The sequence below is a fragment of the Pygocentrus nattereri genome, chromosome 17 (assembly GCF_015220715.1).
Source record: "Pygocentrus nattereri isolate fPygNat1 chromosome 17, fPygNat1.pri, whole genome shotgun sequence".
NCBI lineage: Eukaryota > Metazoa > Chordata > Actinopteri > Characiformes > Serrasalmidae > Pygocentrus > Pygocentrus nattereri.
Genome location: NC_051227.1, coordinates 33,779,536 through 33,797,110, shown reverse-complemented (window position 1 = coordinate 33,797,110; position 17,575 = coordinate 33,779,536). Strand labels below are relative to the sequence as shown.

Below are 17,575 nucleotides of genomic sequence, written 5' to 3'. Positions count from 1 at the left end.
AGCAGCGGAACAAAGTTCTTTGGAGTGATGGAGCTCCATTCACTACCGTTGGGATGAGTTGGAGTGGCATTTATGATCTAGAATCATCAAATGTCAGTACCTGACCCCACTAATGCTTTTGAGGCTGAGTGCAATCAAGTCCTCGCAACAATCTTCCAAAATCTAGTGTCAAGCTAAATAAATAAAGTGTACCCTTTATTTAGGAAGAAAGAAGCATTTACAGGCCTCTCATCTAGTACTGCAAAGGAAGCCGTGCTGTTAGCAAAGCCATTCCTTGCGTTTTGCAGAGAGAGCAGGTTTTTGGACCAGCGTTATCATGTGGAATAACTGGTGATTGTCAAGACATCAAGTTGTGATTTTCCAAGTCGTATTTCTCCTTCTTCTTTTGAACAAAGTCTTTATAGCTTTTCAAGTAATCTCGATCTACATTTGGATAAAGAATCTTCATGCATGTGTGTATAAGACCTGCCCACTGTTTGTTTGTATTGGGTGTGGAACTGACAGTAAAATGCTGCTTGCACAGTTTACATCCACTTTCTATTGCTTATCTTTGCGAATCTGAGTGTAACCCCACAGGATGTTCTGTTTTTTCCTGCAGTGTTGCATAGATATAGTAGCCAATATATTGCATGATGCATGCAACTACACATAATGCTCAGAGACTCACCAGCTACTTGGTCCAAACAACTTCTTGTAGCTTTGATTATAATTCAGTTGCAAAAGTATAGTTGTTGCCAGGGGTCTTGGGTGGGCATGTAAAGATTTAGGACTCGTGCCAGCTAATCATAGAATTGTGCAGTTAGAACTGGGGCTGTTCCCTGGAAGCCCAGGCCATGTGACACCCCTAAATGAATGCAGTTGACCAGTTGAATTTTGGTTCTTCTTGGGTGTATAATGTCAGCTTTGCTGTAAATTGGTTTTGTCATAATTGTGACAAATGCCCCACGGATGCCCCAATTTGCCTTAGTGACTAAAAGCAGCCTGTGATAAAGCTCGGGCAGTTTTAGAATTTTTGGTCCAAACTCTTGCAGTGGGACCATGGCTGTGACACACCTAAAAGGTTCTCAGTAAGGAGCAGCATGGAACGATTGGCTCACATATGAACAAAAACGCTAGCCTGACTTAGCCTTTACATATAGCGTGACTTTTTCCTGAGCTAACTACCACATAATGGACAGAGAAATTTAACTGGCTGGCCTCTAGCTCTCTTTGGCAAATGGACATTCCATGTTGCATTGTTTTTTGCCATTTAATAAGCATTTTCCAGACAGACCATTGGCATGATTAGGCCACGTATAAATGTTTTTTTTTGTTTGTTTTGTTGTTGTTGTGTTTTTTTTTTTTTTTTTTTTTTTTTTTTTTTTTTAAATATAAATTTAAAGATGTGCTAACAGAATATTGTCTTTGTCATGTAGGCCTATCACCAGAAAATCATTATTGAATAGTCTGAATGAACTTATAGGCATAATATACTGTCTGCCAAAGAATTTGGACAAGTTTTCAGTTGCAGCATATTGTGCTGTATATGCAAGACCACTGTTACGCCCAGTCTACAGTGGCCTTAATTAGCTTGTTGACTTGGAGGTGTCAGCTGATCTTACATAACCATCAAAGAACAAGACGTAGGCACATCATTCTTTCACGCACAACCACATCAGGTTTCACATCATTTGATTTAATAAGCTAGAACTGTGAAAGTGAAGTGTTTCATGCAGAAAATGCTTTGTGGCCTAATTGTTTTGTTTTTTAAAAGTGTAAATCAAAGTATATGCTAGTTGTCCTAGATGTACTTGGCTGTACAGTCTTTTGATATTGATGTGTTGGTTGTCTTGATGTGTGCCGAGATCGTTTAAGAGCATTGTACCTACAATTAGGCGAAACACATCATTTGCTCACATCTGCAACACTTTTGCTGTTGCCTAATCTTCTCGCTTCCTTTGTTTTCCAGATCCCAGATGAGTTTGATAATGGTAAGTCATGTCTTTTCATGTCTGTCAACGGTCATTTTTTGTAATTAGTTGTTACATGAAATACGTGTTGAAATTGCTCAGATTGTGTGTGGGGCTCGTTACAATATTGACTTTATAAATGCATTGGAAACTGGAATAAGGCAAACAAGCATTTTTACAGCGCTATGGCCTCTGGTGAGTATCTCACATCTGCTCATGTTTGTGAGCATGTTTGTTTCAACCTAAAGAGGTTTTGTGTGGAAAAATTACTTGCAGTAAGGCTCTATGGGTTGTTCAGCAGGGGTTATATAACAAATTTGCAAGCTCCAGATTAGAACTAGCTAGGTGTGTGTGTGTGTGTGTGTGTGTGTGTGTGTGTGTGTGTGTGTGTGTGTGTGTGTGTGTGTGTGTGTGTGTGTAGATTTGCAATTCAGATACTCTGATATGAGGCTGATGTCTGAGGATCACCTTTTCATGTGACTCATTCTGTTTTCCATTGGGCTCATTTACTTTGTGGTCTGTGAAATTCAACTGGGCTGTGCTATCATGAATGGTTTTAATTATGATGGCGGAGTAAAACGTGCTTGAAAAAGGTCATGAATTGCGAGGGGACGTGGGTAGTGATATTGCTCTAATACATAGCTATGGTAATAGAAAGTAGAGAGCCAGCTGTGCCTTTCTGATTTCAAACGAGATAGCTAGCTGCAATTTCTTAAATGCCACGCTCTCCTAGCGCAGTAATAATTGCGTAATTAACTGGACGCGTGCCCCTAAAGTGCCCCCCACACATGCGTAGTGCCTCGATTTATAACCTCTGAGCTTAGAGTCCTTGTGTCGAACACTAAAGTGTTTAATGCCATAACGAAGGCCGATGATTACTTTAGGGACCGTGGTGAATCGCCTGCTCCCTAAGGGGAGGGAAAAGCGGGCTAGCCTCCCGTTCGGCCTCCCATTTACCCTCCCTCCCACAGCAGAAGGCCAGCGGAGGGATGCAGTCTGAGCCCCTCACCAGAGCCGTCCTTGGGGAGGCAGGAGCAAGGGGAACTGCTTGGCAAACAAGCATCTGTCTGAAAGGCTTGTAGCCTTGCCAAGTGACGGCATTCCTCTCAAACATGCATATGTATGGCCTACATGTGTATGCCCCCCCACTTAATCAAAAGCTGCATTACTGGGTTGAGCAACATGTCAAGTTCTAACAAGTCACAGGTTTGCAGGTAGTAGAAAGGGGTTTGCCTAAGAGGTGACTGAAAACATTAGCTCAGCAGTTCTCTCAAGGGCATGCTGGAGAAGATATTGCTCTAAAAAAATAGCACAATTGATGAAAGATTTGCGAAGGTGTGAGTGTGTGTGTGCTTTTTATTTTTTATTGTTTTCCCCTCAATGGCTGGAATTCAGGGGCATTTTATTTATAAAAATACAAATGAGGCACTCTGTGATTTAACACAAATTAACAAAGTTCATTTTAACTTCATCAGAATATGTTAAAGGAATGGAGAAAAAAGCGAAAAAGTGTAATTTACCCAATTGTCCGGTTAGTGTAGATGTTGTCGAGCTACAAGGCTAATTTTGCCATCAAGCACTGGAAATCAGTGGACACAAATCTTTTCTGTAAAGATGTTCTCAAAACCTCTGTCAACCTGCCCACACTACATCCAGGCCTTTGTTATGGCCAAGCAGGCTTATTTGTATGAGGTTAAGGGGACAGTTTGACTTGCTGTGAGCTTGTTTGCCATATAGTAAACTGGCTGTCCACAGAGTTCAGATACACTGGGAAGTCCTTTTTTTAAAAAAAATAAATAAAAAATTTATTTTTAAATAGTTAACAGTAAGTGTTGTTCTTAAACCAGTGGACCTCAAGTCTGGACACACTTGTTACCTCATCTTTTACCTCATCTGACCAGCCATGTGGTGACCGCAGGCCTGCGTGGTTCTCTAAGTCCAGAGGGGTGGGGTCCTCCCTACACACCTTGCTGAAAGAAAGGCACTATCCACCAGCCGTTTTTCACTACTGAAGGCGGCAGCAATTGACAGCATGGGGGAGAAAGAAAAGGACATGCATAAGAGCTTCCCAAAGAAGGGGAGAGAAGAAGAAAGGCAATTGAGTAATAATGGCCTTTGGCAAACTAGCAGAGCATATGCTATCCCAGTGGTGGATTAAAGGAGGCCTTTGTTGAGTCTGGGGGCCCAGCCATCGATCTTTCTCTCACTCCCTCAGTCCTGTGTTTCAATGGACATCCCTCCAGAGAGCCTCAGACCCTCTCTGGAGCAACAATAGGCCTGCTCTCCATTACACTGACAAACAAGGTTAGCACAAGGAAGCTCTTCAAAGCAAGGCCCTGAACTTTTTTTTTTTTTTTTTTCCTTCCCTCGTGTCCCCTCAGATCAGGCTTCGTAACGGTTCTTGCAACTGTTCACATTTTGGATTGTTCTTGACCTTCTTGCCAGACAAAAAGAAATTTCAATGGAATGAATAAAAACGGGTGCTTATTTGTTCTGGTCAGTGAGGTTTTTGTTGAAGCACCTTGATAAAAGATTAAAGATAAGGATTATACATTTTGTTTCTTTTATTCTGGAAACAACAAGAAGTTATTTGTTCTTCACATTGTGTAACCCAAGTCTCTATCAGAAATTGATAAACACCTTTACATTATTATAGACTCAAACACAGCTACAAGTAGGTGTCCTCTTTCCCTCTTTCGTTAGCCTCAGGAAAGCGCTGTTGCACTTAATGTTTGTTTTCCTCTACCTTGTTATTAGGCTGGTATGTTAACAAGCATGTGGAAAAGATTGTGGGATCAGGAACCAGTTTTGCCAAGTTTGCACAGTTATGTTGTCCAGATTGGTTGCTAATGGAGCTGCTCGCACTGCTAGCACCATGTAGTGCACATTCCTGGAATATTTCAGTGTGTGTGTGTGTGTGTGTGTGTGTGTGTGTGTGTGTGTGTGTGTGTGTGTGTGTGTGTGTGTGTGTGTGTGTGTGTGTGTTTTGCCCCCACCCCCGTGTTCCTGAATGATATTTGCATCTTTTATTCTCTTATAGATGTTGCTGTTATCCAGCAGCTCAAGAGAACCTACAAATATTTCAAAGATTACAGACAGGTGAGCAAAAAAGTAGCCTATTTTTTCCTGACACAGTACATTTTCTTTATAAATTCTTTCTAGTAACTAAACAGTTATTTTCACTGCAGATGATCATTGAGCCCACAAGCCCAAAGCTTCTTCCTGACCCACTGAAGGAGCCATATTACCAGCCTCCCTACACTCTGGTGCTAGAGCTCACTGATGTTCTTCTCCATCCGGAATGGTCGGTATGTCCTTTAGCCATCTAATAAATATCCCCGCGGGAGCTCAAACAACAAACCCAGCAGCAGTGATGAAACCATCCACTTCCTTCTCAAGTCTACATTTATATGTCAGAGAGAATCTTTTATCTCCAGCATGCCAACTTTTTTCAGGAGATAAACATCTTACAAACTTTTAATGAAAGTTAATATTAGAAGATTTTATTCCAGGTAGTTCTGGACCTTTTCTGATGGTCTATTTCTTATTACAATTTCTCACAATGGAAAGGCAGAGACTTTTTTTTTATTTATTTTTTTTAAATTTACATCAAAGAGATATTTTGTCTTGATAGTGACTAAAGTGACTCACATAAAATGAGAAACATGTGACCCCCTCACCTGTTGATACTGTTTTAATGTTAAGCTACAAATGATGCTGACACAGGTGTTTGACTGCACGCACAGTTTGTAGGATCTCCATAGCGTTAATAGAATAGGAAGCTCTAGAGCAGCCGCACATGAGCCTAATGTCACCATGCCCAATGCCAAGCATCAGCTAGAGGGACATAAAGCTCCCCAGATTACTACTGTGTGCCTTTTGGGATGAGTTGGAGTGGTGTTTATGATGCTGAACTAATTATCAAACATCTGTAACTGACTAATGCTTTTGTGGTTGACTGCAATCAAATACTCACACCAGTGTTCCAGCATCTAGTTTAAAGTCTGTTCCTCCATCAAAGAGGAACAAACCATGTATTAATAATGCATGCATTTGTACCTTCTTCTTCTTCTTCTTCTTCTTCTTCTTCTTCTTCTTCCTCCCTTCAGGGGTCGCCACAGCGGATCATGTGCCTCCATCTTGCCCTATCCACTGCCTCCTCTACTTTTACACCACCATCTCCATGTCCACCTTCACTACATCCATAAACCTTCTCTGAGGTCTACCTCTTCTCCTTCTACCCGGCAGCTCCATCTCCAACATTCTTTGCCCAATATATCCACTATTCCTCCTCAACACATGTCCAAACCATCTCAACCTGGCCTCTCTGGCTTTATCTCCAAACTGCTCCACCTTCACTGTCCCTCTGATCTGCTCATTTCTAATCTTGTCCATCCTTGTCACTCCCAACGAAAATCTCAGCATCTTCATCTCCGCCACCTCCAGCTCAGCCTCCTGTCTTTTAGACAGAGCCACAGTCTTCAAACCATACATCATAGCAGGACGCACTGCTGTCTTGTAAACCTTCCCTTTCACTCTTGCTGCTATCCTTCTGTCACACATCAGCCCTGACACCCGTCTCCACCCACTCCATCCTGCCTGCACCCTCTTGTTTTTAGTTAAAAAAAAAAAAACCCTTTGTATATCCAACCTGGTTTCTACCATGAATAAGGCCATGTGCACTACGTGCTGCTGCTTGGGTGCCCGCCACCTGTTTGCTCCTCTACTTGTAACTGTGCCCCTCCTCCTCTGCGCTGTCTCCACCTGGCTTCCTGGGATGCAGAGTCTGCATCTGGGTGACTGGTGTGCCATGGCCCCTCCTGCAACCAGAAACCTCTCCAGAAGCCCACCTCCACACGCTCATCACAATGGCTTTGATTTCTGACACACTTAATCTAAAGCTTTGTTAAAGACTAGAGTATTGACTTTGATTGTGTATAAGCACGAGTCAGACAAGCCTGTTCTTTACACATTAAGTTTAAATGAAGTTTCTATAAAATAAGCCTTGTGTTCTTCTTCTTCTTTCGGCTGCTCCTTTTAGGGGTCGCCACAGCGGATCATCTGCCTCCAAAATAAGCCTTGTGTTAATGTGTGTTAATGTGTTTATTCTCTCCCAATTGATTTGTAGTTGGCCACAGGCTGGCGTTTTAAGAAGAGGCCTGGTATAGACTATCTCTTCCAGCAGCTAGCGCCGCTTTATGAGATAGTCATCTTCACATCAGAAACGGGCATGGTGAGTAGCATGAGGTGGATGAAAAAAATTGAGTTGTTCGCCTGCTAAAATAAAATGAGGGGTGATTGTGAACCAATAAGGTAGGGGTCCACTGCTCATTGAAGTTTTACAGCTGATTCCAGTTTCTTTGCAGCGAAGTTAACAAACAGTTAGTTTTTTATTAGCTTGCTTTTTTAGACCAAAGCTCAAGCTGTGTGGGCTAATTAAACGCATGGAACACATTAGCACATTTCCAGTACTTTCTACTAGGCAAAATCACAAAATAAATAACATATTTGGTCTTTAATGGACCAAACTGGCATTTTAATTTCATGGATGAAAAATGTGTTGCTTTTATAAATAGGATCTTTTGCTTATTAAAAGTAGACAGCTGTTTAGGATAATGAGCAATGCATAATTTTGCTATAACATTTTCGCACTGGTGTAGTAGCAGCATTTAAATACAGTGTGAGTGCATTTACCTGACTGAAGGCATTTATCAGTGTGGCTGATGGTTAATTTTGGAACAAAAATCATCGTGTTCTGTTTGTGCATCTCTATAATAATCCTGTGTTTGCATGTTGCTGTTGAAAAAATATTGTTTTATGGAATGCAGTCATTAACCAGTGAAAATAGATGATTATTAAAGGAGAGCATTAGTCGATGGAGGAGGATGCTCTGCAGTCTTTAAATTTTTTGTTGTATATTAATGGGTACACGGGAACTTCAACACCTAAGATGTTCAGTGTCCATATATCCACATATAAATCGGCATCCACAGTTTTTCACCAGTGCAGTAAACGTCAGAAGTTAACATCAGACTCTTGTTGGATTGTTACCCTGACCACAGCTGTGCTCTGCCTTTAATGCAGTGGTGGAATTTTCTTTTGCTGATCCTTTGAAAACAAAGAAATGCCTGATTTGTTGTCAAACATCTACCACCAACATGTAAAAGCAGCAAAAGGCTGTGCTCTGAAACGCCACAATTTAAGTGTGAAAGTGTAATCCTGTTAAACTTGAGGAGCAACACATTGGGTTGAAATCCTGTTTGTTTTGGCCACTCTACTTACTGTTGGGTTTGTCTAGTGTTTTTTGCTTTTTTTCAGTAGAAATGCTAAAATCGAATGTTTCTAAAATAACATTGCCATTGTTAACTTTGTTGTAAACTACACACACTTTGATGGCAATTCATGTGGCTTTGTTATTGTTTGTTGTTGTTTTTGTTGGACTGGCGGTATCAGGCATGGTTGTTTATGATCATCTGCCATGTGTGGGGGGGGGGGCCGGGGGGGGGCTTTTATATGCGGCACATGCCTTTATTATGTCAACACTAATATGCAAATTAAGCCATACACTTGGCCTAATTGGGCTGGGTTTTTTTTTTATTATTTGTATTTCTTTATTCAGTTCTTTTTTCTTTTTTTTTTTCTTTCACTGACCAGGACAATTAACTCAAGAGTTTGTTCTTTTGTCAGGTCTGTTGAGTAAAGCTAAACAAAACATTTCTCTCTAAAGAGTCTGTGATGGTACATGGCCTAGACTTAAGTGTTAGTGAAGTCTGCTTCCAGTCAAACAGTAGCACTGAGTTCAGGTTTGGCAGTGTGATATTAAACCGCCAGTAGTCATCAGTGCTTTCTTTAAAGAATCACAGTTTGAAAGGATGTTAATTCTATTCAGCAATGTCCAAAAAATACCTAGAATATTAACTTGACAGGAGAAAGCAAAAATGCTCTTCACTTTTCCTGTAAGTAATAAGCAATGAGTAAACTGTAATGTGTGTGTGTTTATATGTATGTATATATATATATATGTGTGTGTGTGTGTATGTGTATGTGTATATATATATATATATATATATATATATATATATATATATATATATATATATATATATATATATATATATAATTTCCCTCCACAAGTAATTTCGTACCATTTTTATTGGCCTATTTGTTACAAAAAATGTAAGCTGGGGAGCCTGGAGTCTAAATGAATGTAATTCTACATTCTTAGCCTTTGCGAACAATTGATTTATAACACAATTTTCACAAATTGCAAACTTTAAATTGCAGTCACAATATTGGTCAGATGCATCACACTTGGACGTTTTCCCCAAATTGTTCAGTGCTAATTCATCACAGATTTTACCAGCGGATGGGGCAGAGCATCTGTTTGCAAAAGGGTGGCAGTTTTGCTCCAGTATCAGAGATGCTCTAATTCTAGAACAAAATACAGTACAGACACTTGACTGACTGCATGCTTAACCAAGTGTCTTGTCAAAATGTTAAACATATAGGTGTGATTATATTAAAGCAGGATGTGATGCTTTGAGATTTTGTAAGTCAAAATCATACATAACACCCTGACCTACTGACTCTTGAACATGTCAGGGTGGCTAACCATGAATTGTTTGTGCAGACGGCGTACCCCCTGATTGACAGCATAGACCCTCAGGGCTTTGTCATGTATCGCCTCTTCCGGGATGCCACACGCTACATGGAGGGACATCACGTGAAGGTACAACTCATTTACTCATTCAGATCCTCGAATCGGTTTGCAGTCTGGCGTGATTTGGCTGTGTGTGTATGTTGCTTTGGAATGGTTTTTATACACATTTCTTTTCTGGTAATGCTGTAGAGTTCAGCCTCTTGCCAATGTTGCAATGATTTCATCATCTATTTATAATTTCTCTCTCCTTCCCCCTCCCCATCTGAATAGCGACTTCCTAGCAAACCTTTTTTTAACGCCCCCTTCCAACTTCTCCATCAGGTGTCCATCATTGCATCCCATGTGTTTAGCTTTGCGTATGTGGAACTAAGTCTTCTGCTGTGAGCTCATCAGGATGGTCTGGTTGTGCTGGTTAGCTCGTGTATTACGCTCCTTTTTAAACCTGCTCACTTTCCTCAGTAAAACTCTGCTCAGCCCCCTCCTGCGGCCCCTTTCCCTTCTCCTCAGTGACCCGGGCAGCATTATGGCGCGATGCCCCCTGTGTCTCTTCTGCATACAGCCCTTCTGCTCCTCCATTGATTTTGATTTTTTTTTTTTTTTTTTTTTAAACCTTCCCTTCCTTCTTTCTTTCTCTTTCTTGCTTACCCCCTCATGCAACGTCCCTATTATTCTTTTTTCTTTCAGCAGCCCAGAACAATAGGAGTTTCTTTCCCTCCTCTCCTCACCCTCTTTTTGTGCCTCATTAACCTTCTGCCCCTCTCTCCTCCTTCGTTAGGCCGTCATTACTGAAGCTGTGTGTAAGGCCATATTCTATTACCTCTTAGTCTGGGGGGTGAGGGCTCTTTTGAAAGGTCTTATTGATTAAAGTCAAAGCAGACAAAATGCCTTTGAAAAATTTGTAAAAAAAAAAAAAAAAAGCAAATTAACAAAAAAATCTCTGAACTTGCATTGTAGGACTACCTGTGACCCCAAAGTCAGTGGCATGTTGCCCCTAGATGCTCATGAATTATTTGTAGATGTCTTCTCTTTCTTTGTAAATTACACACCATTAAAACAGTTCGTCTATGGCTATCAAATATTCATGAGTGTAACCTGCTGCTGTTCTAGCATTTGTAACTAGTAGCAAAATAAAGGTCAGAGGCTACACTTGACCTGTTTATCTTAAAAACTGTTTTGATGGGAAATTTGTCAGTTTTCACCATCTGGGGGAAATAAAAGAAGAAAACATATCTAACAGAAAATTGTACAGAAGCCTCAACAACTTAGTATACCATCTATTTTTTCAGTATTTAGTGTGACCACCCATTGCTTTTTTTATAGCTTGCATTCTCGCTTTCAGTTTTTTAAGAAATCTGCAGGAATACTTTTCCATACCAACAAAAGTTCAGGCTTAAGTGGTTTACATTTTCTGCTTCTCAAAAATCCAGCAATCCCAAAAACATTCAATGATGGTGACAGTTTTGATGACGTACCAGGTTTTAAATGTCTTTTAAATGCCAGGTTTTCTTGATCCTCCCCTTCCTTATTTAAATTGATTCATTTAGATCTCCTCAGAAATGAATGGACATTCTGATTGGAAATGAAATAAATGAAAGGCGCTCTCTGACTTTTGCACAGTGCTGTAATTATGGGTTTGTGAAAGCTTGCCTGCTTTTAAAGATGAAGAAAAGGGAGATGATCTCATTGGTATGAATGTGAATGCTGATGACGTACCTTTTGTAAAAATGTCACTTGTTCATGCTGGAGTGAGTTGTGTCTTTGCTTGCTGGGACACGTATGTGTGAGTAACGGACTGTGTGTGTCTTCTGCACATGCATGCCTTATCGATTGCATGTAAGCGCGTGCCTGACTGCCCGGTCACATTACAGCAGTGTCTGACTGGTTTCACCTCCCACCTCCCCCCACCTCCCTTCAAATTCAGAGCCTCTCATCCTTCTTCTGCCTGCTTTCTCCTCTCTTCCCCCGACCTCCCCACCTCCCATCTGGCACTGAGAGGCAAAGTGCAGGAGGCAAAACGGTGCAATGTAATGTATGTACTATTTGAAATTTGAGAATTGATGATGCATCGAATCATCTCCCCAGAGATTAACCCCTTCATAGTAATTTTTATTTATTTATTTATTTATTTATTTATTTATTTTAACTAAAAGTATAATCTGTGAGTAGTCTATAGGGTATGTGTAGATATGACACCAGTGGATAAGTACCACAACCTCGCCCTGTGTGGTGTGCCCTCATTCCCAGCGTGGGGCTAGTAGCAGCAGGGAAGCTGGGGTCGGCTAGCGTGTGCATTGGCAGGTGTTTAGCCTGGTGCATGTGTGTGTTAGAGGCACGCATCCTCACACACTTTACTGGAGGGATTAAAACCTGACTCGTACAGCAACCTGATACCTGAACAGGGCTCCCTCTGTACACAGCTACCAAAACACACCAACTCACTCTAGCTTTAAAAGTGAGCTGTACTGAAAACACCACTTAATCAGCAATACTACTGTTATTAATGTAGTCTTTATTTATTTATTTATTTTCCCCTCCTGTGCTTGATTTACGGTCACTATGTTTATTCTTAATGTTTAACACCTTAAACCTGAGGAGCCTGTATGAGAAAACACACTGTGGGGGGGAAAAAGGTGATGCATTGACTAACTATAAAGTGCACCAGTATAGTATGTGGAGCTGATAAAATGGACATACACTCACCGGCCACTTTATAAGGTACATCTGTTCACTTGCTTGTTAAAACAAATAGCTAATCTGCCAATCACATGGCTGCAACTCAATGCATTTAGGCATGTAGAGGTGGTCAAGACGACTTGCTGAAGTGCAGACCGAGCATCAGAATGGAGAAGAAAGGGGATTTAAGTGACTTTGAACGTGGCATGGCTGTTGGTGCCAGACGGGCTGGTCTGAGTATTTCAGAAACTGCTGATCTACTGGGATTTTCACGCACAACCATCTCTAGGGTTTACAGAGAATGGTCCGAAAAAGAGGAAATATCCAGTGAGCGGTCAGTTGTGTGGACGAAAAAGTCTTGTTGATGTGAGAGGTCAGAGGAGAAGGGGCAGACTGGTTCCAGATGATAGAAAGGCAACAGGGACTCAAATAACCAACCAAAATCTCTGAGGAATGTTTCCAACACCTTGTTGAAAGTCTGCCTTGAAGAATTAAGGCAGTTCTGAAGGCAAAAGGAGGTCCAACCTTTTACTAGCAAGGTTGTGTGTGTGTGTGTGTGGCAATTTAGCTCCAACCATTCATATTACAGAGTTTATTCACCCACACACATTTAAATATGAGTGTGTATTTATCCTTGAACCGGTTTAAATTCTGAGGGAGAAAAGGAGATTGGAAATGATCATGGAAAAAAGTAACCAACTTTAGGTTCAAAATACAAGAAAAAGTTATGATATTGGCCCTTTTAATACTACTATAAAAACGAAAATGAACAAAGCAGTGAGTTTGTGATGTTTTGGTTAATTTGAGCCCTTCAGTAACGGCAGTAAGTGTCCTGTACAGAGTGCATTAACCTCTCTTATTCTTGTTGTGCACTCGCTCGCACACCGGTCAATACGAACACGCGCGTCCGCTCCCTGTGGGCTCATGCTGCGCCTCTGAGGGAAGACAGATGCGGGTAATTTATTGTGAATCGTGCCGTGTATGCCTGTGGGTCCACTGGGCTTTCCCTTTTGGCTGATCCATTCCGTATTTATATCCATTCTCTCTCTCTCTCTCTCTCTCTCTCTCTCTCTCTCTCTCTCTCTCTCGCTCTCTCTCGCTCTCTCTCTCTCTCGCTCTCTCTCTCGCTCTCTCTCTCTCTCGCTCTCTCTCTCTCTCTCGCTCTCTCTCTCTCTCGCTCTCTCTCTCTCTCTTCCCCCCCCCCCCCACCTTGCACAGTCCCTGTATTGAGCCCCTCAGGGGGATACAGATGACCCCAGTGATAGAGAGAGTGCAGCGTCCCTGTCCATCTGCTGCTGGGGCCCACCACAGAGACAGCTGCCACAGAGAAAGTTTGTGTTTGCGCATGTGTGTGAGGGAGTAAGAGACACTGCAGGGGTCAATGAGTGGGTGTTAACAGTTAGCACCTCTCTGCAGATGCATAGGTGTGAATATGGTTCATGTCAGAGTTGTTTCAGGGGCATGGATTTTTTTATTTTTTATTTTTTTCCATTTATTGTTTATTTTTTTTGCTGCAAATTTAACTTGCGTTTAGACAAGTCAAAGAGGAAAGGAAAACTGGATATAGTGTGTAAATGTTGTTGTTTCAAAGCGTACCATTGACTCCCAGGTCCAAATATGGAAGTTAAGCTGGAAAAACAGCCCACTTTGAGTCCATCATAATTCTGATGTCACAAAACCAGTGCATTTATGTATATCTGCCTATTCAGCCTACAGCTGTGTGGCTCCACCTCTTCTTGTTGAGGTTTTAAGGTGTGTGTTAGCCTGGACTGCATGTGTTAAAGGCAAAGGGAGTAACAAACATACCCTGTTTAATGCTAAGGCATAAAGAGTAGTTGGAAATGTGAAAATGAGTTAGGAATTGAGACTGTTTTTGGTATATAAAACCAAACAGATATTTTAAGTGGACCTTAGGGGAAGAATAAATCTGTATTAGTAAAGAAATAAAAAAAATGTAAGTAGAGAATCTGATGCATAACTTTTTGTTTATTTCTTTTTCCTCCTTTTTTTTGCTCCTGTGTCCCTCTCTGTATTTTTCTTAAAGGCCCCTTTTCTCTCTTCCACAGGATGTGTCTTGTCTGAACAGAGACACCTCTAAAGTCATTGTAGTAGACTGCAAGCGAGAGGCCTTCAGCCTGCAGCCCTTCAATGGCATGGCATTGCGCAAGTGGGATGGCAATTCAGAGGACCGCACACTCTATGACCTTGCTGCCTTTCTTAAGAGTAAGTATGTGTGAGTAGGTTCACGAGTGACGCAACAGTTCTGCAGAGTTTATAAGAGCACAAAGTCCTGACTGTCGTCATTGAATGTGTGCAGCAATTGCGATGAGTGGTGTGGAGGATGTTCGTACTGTACTGGAAAATTACGCCCATGAGGACGACCCCATCGAAGCCTTCAAAAGGAGACAAGCACAACTTGCACTGGTATTCAATTCAGTTCTAGTCTTTTTGAATTTGTGTGAGGCGTGTTTTCAAGTGCATGTTTTCATGACACCATATTTTAGTGGTCTGTAGCTCACCTTGTCTTTGACATTTAATTGAATGTCTGTCTGTTACTGAACTTGTGTAAACCCAACTTCAACCTCAGCCCACAACCTCAACCTAACCCAAACCCTGATCCTCACACTGGTCATAATCAGCAGTTTCGCCAGGTAGTTCACAGTAGCACACAGCGTTGCAAGTATCAACAACGATAACACCCTCATTCATCAAGTGTTCTTTAGAAGAAATTTCTTCTTAAAACCCACTTGCATAGTTTTCACTAAGATTCTGACATTCACAAATGTTTTTTTTTATTTGATTGACTTTTATTGATTTTGATTTGTTCTTAGTTAAGAAGTGAATCTACGAACACTCAAGAGCCCAAAAGTGAACAACATATCAGTCTGATGTACTTTTTTGTAGGACTTATTTAAGAACAAAGTTCAGAAACAAAGGACATACTGGTGAATGAGGACCGTTGGGAGCATGTCTCTACACACTTAGTCTCTAGATGTTTCATCACAAGATCAAAGAAAAAGTTGTTTTCTCCAATAGCTTGGTTAAATATCTCTCAAATAAGTATCAAGATTGGTACAAAATCCTGTCAGCAACTACAGTATTACTGGTGTTATCCACGTGGAAGTAAGTTCTTTGCTGTTGGGACGTAATGCTGATTCACCCTATTGGATTCGCTAATTTTTGTCTTTTCCAATTTGTCAAACCCCAGAAAAACAAAGTATCTTAACGCATAATATGAAAAACGTCTTGAAGTTTAGATTATTTTGGTATGATATGCTGAATAGAAAAATGTGACTGGAAGAATACAGGAGTTGAATATAGAGATCAAAAACCATCTTTTTTGTTTTTATAAGTTTTTTAAAAAAATTTGGCCAAAAAGTTAGAATTGATTTTATTATTCTAAAATCTACACAATTGACTCACTGCCATTTAACCACCTAATTTGTGGTAGGGCTTATAGTTTGAAAATGTAAAATAACATGCATACTAATGATGTGTATGCAGGAGGAGGAGCAGAGGCTGACCGAGCTCTCTCAACAGAAGAAACAGGGCTTATCTTTCAGCTCCATCACCAGCCGTTTCTGGTCCCGCAAGCAGCAGTGACGACTCTGCTCACTCGAAGCCTCCAGTCGCAGTCCACGCAGGGCAGTTGCTGTCCAGTGGGATGGGGCCTCGGTCACTGCAGAGGATGGTGTATCCGGGTGCATGGGAGGGAGGGTACAGAAGGAGAGGCGGGGCATGAGGGGGGAAATAAAAAAACAACCATCCAATTCAATTCACCGAAAGGGTTCTACCATGTTTTCGAGTGGGACTGGGAAGGAGCCTTACTGCTCTAATATAACATTCGGTATCTGTATTGGCAAAGGCATTCCCTGGACTGTACACGCAGACTACAGCCTGCCTTCGTCTGATCTCTTTTTTTTTTTATTTTTTTTTTATGTCTCCGGTGTGTGTTGTTCCAAGGGGTGAGCTCATACATGGACTGATTTTGGCCCACCCCTCGTTGTTTCTATTTGTGCAGAACAGAAAACTACTAGCAACCACACATTGTATTGGACACCGTCTGAACTGATATAAAGATCCCCTCTCACACTCCAAACTGACTGTAATAGCCTCAGTTTAATGCTGTTCTTGGAACACCCACTACACTTTAGCAGATATGCTGGAGAGACTGCATCAGTGTCAAAGGATATCAGTCTGTAGTTCATATCAAGCGAAGTCAGGTCAAGTGAAGTCAAATGGTGAGACTGGCAGGGGGTCATTTCTGCTCAAGACCAGAATGGTCCACTTTGTCTGTGTGCTTGTTGATGGGTCTGTGTAATACATTTGATGTGAACCAATTAAATGACATTAAAAAAAAAAGATTACTTTCTATAATCAGTCATTTTTTTTTCCCTACCCTTCACTGATTTTACTCAAAATGTCCAAATGAATCCTCTGAAGCAGGCATGCCTGGAGAAATGCAGGACTAGCCAAGGATATATGAACCTTTTTCTTATTCCTGAAATGACTTTGTAGCTTCTGTTTAATTTGAGAGAGAAGGAACTGTTGGAACAAGAAAAAAGAGAGATCAAAATGATTACCTATTAATTGTTGTTTATACTTTTTGGTAGCTTGTGTGTGAAACTATGCGACCTACCTATTTCCTAGGAAAGAGTGGGTTTATTTGAAATTGGAAAACCTGTTGTCCTGGTTCTAGCTTGCTCTCCTTCACCTGCTTAATTCTTTTTGTTTGGTCTATAGCATTCTTTGCCTGCTATTAAGCTGGGGAAAGTATCTTTATTGCTTGTTTTCCAATTGAATAAATGGCCACTGTCACTGAATTTCATCATTCTCCAGATCCACATCTGAGAAACTGTGTTCATTTTTAGTAGGTACAGCAGATGCTTAATTACATTCCAATTGACTTTCTCTGCGATCTTAAAGTATTTTCTGCACCTAAACTTCAAGCCAAGCAACTGTGGTATACAGAATTACTTGGATATCATGTGATATGGAATTTACATGAGTTCATAATTAATACTTACAAAATGCTAAAAGTATGAGCTTGTGCCAGTTTGCCTTAGCACTACTATAATAACTTTATGGTTATAATAATCTTCTGTGGAACATGTTTAGTTCTGTGATCGTATAAAAGTGTAATTCTAGACGATAGAAATGCCTTTCAGGTGTTTACAAGTGACATGACTACTCATGCCTGTTTTTAGAAAGACAAAAGTGTATTTGGGAGCTTTTATAACAAGGCTTTAAAACCTGCACTAACACCATTTGCCTGCACTTTCTGTAACCTCTA

At 40.9% G+C, this 17,575-nt stretch overlaps 1 protein-coding gene across 1 annotated transcript in view; it reads left to right on the top strand.

The window, feature by feature from the left end:
* timm50 (translocase of inner mitochondrial membrane 50 homolog (S. cerevisiae)) overlaps positions 1-16,654 on the top strand; it is a 31,358-nt gene extending 14,704 nt beyond the window's left edge. Inside the window, exons 4-11 of the mRNA XM_017694796.2 lie at positions 1,949-1,970; positions 4,990-5,048; positions 5,138-5,257; positions 7,078-7,182; positions 9,580-9,678; positions 14,349-14,505; positions 14,600-14,706; positions 15,787-16,654. Of these exons, the coding sequence (XP_017550285.1) occupies positions 1,949-1,970; positions 4,990-5,048; positions 5,138-5,257; positions 7,078-7,182; positions 9,580-9,678; positions 14,349-14,505; positions 14,600-14,706; positions 15,787-15,885 (768 nt within the window). The 3' untranslated portion in view covers positions 15,886-16,654. The remainder of the gene's footprint in view (positions 1-1,948; positions 1,971-4,989; positions 5,049-5,137; positions 5,258-7,077; positions 7,183-9,579; positions 9,679-14,348; positions 14,506-14,599; positions 14,707-15,786) is intronic.
* Positions 16,655-17,575: the final 921 nt, after the last annotated feature.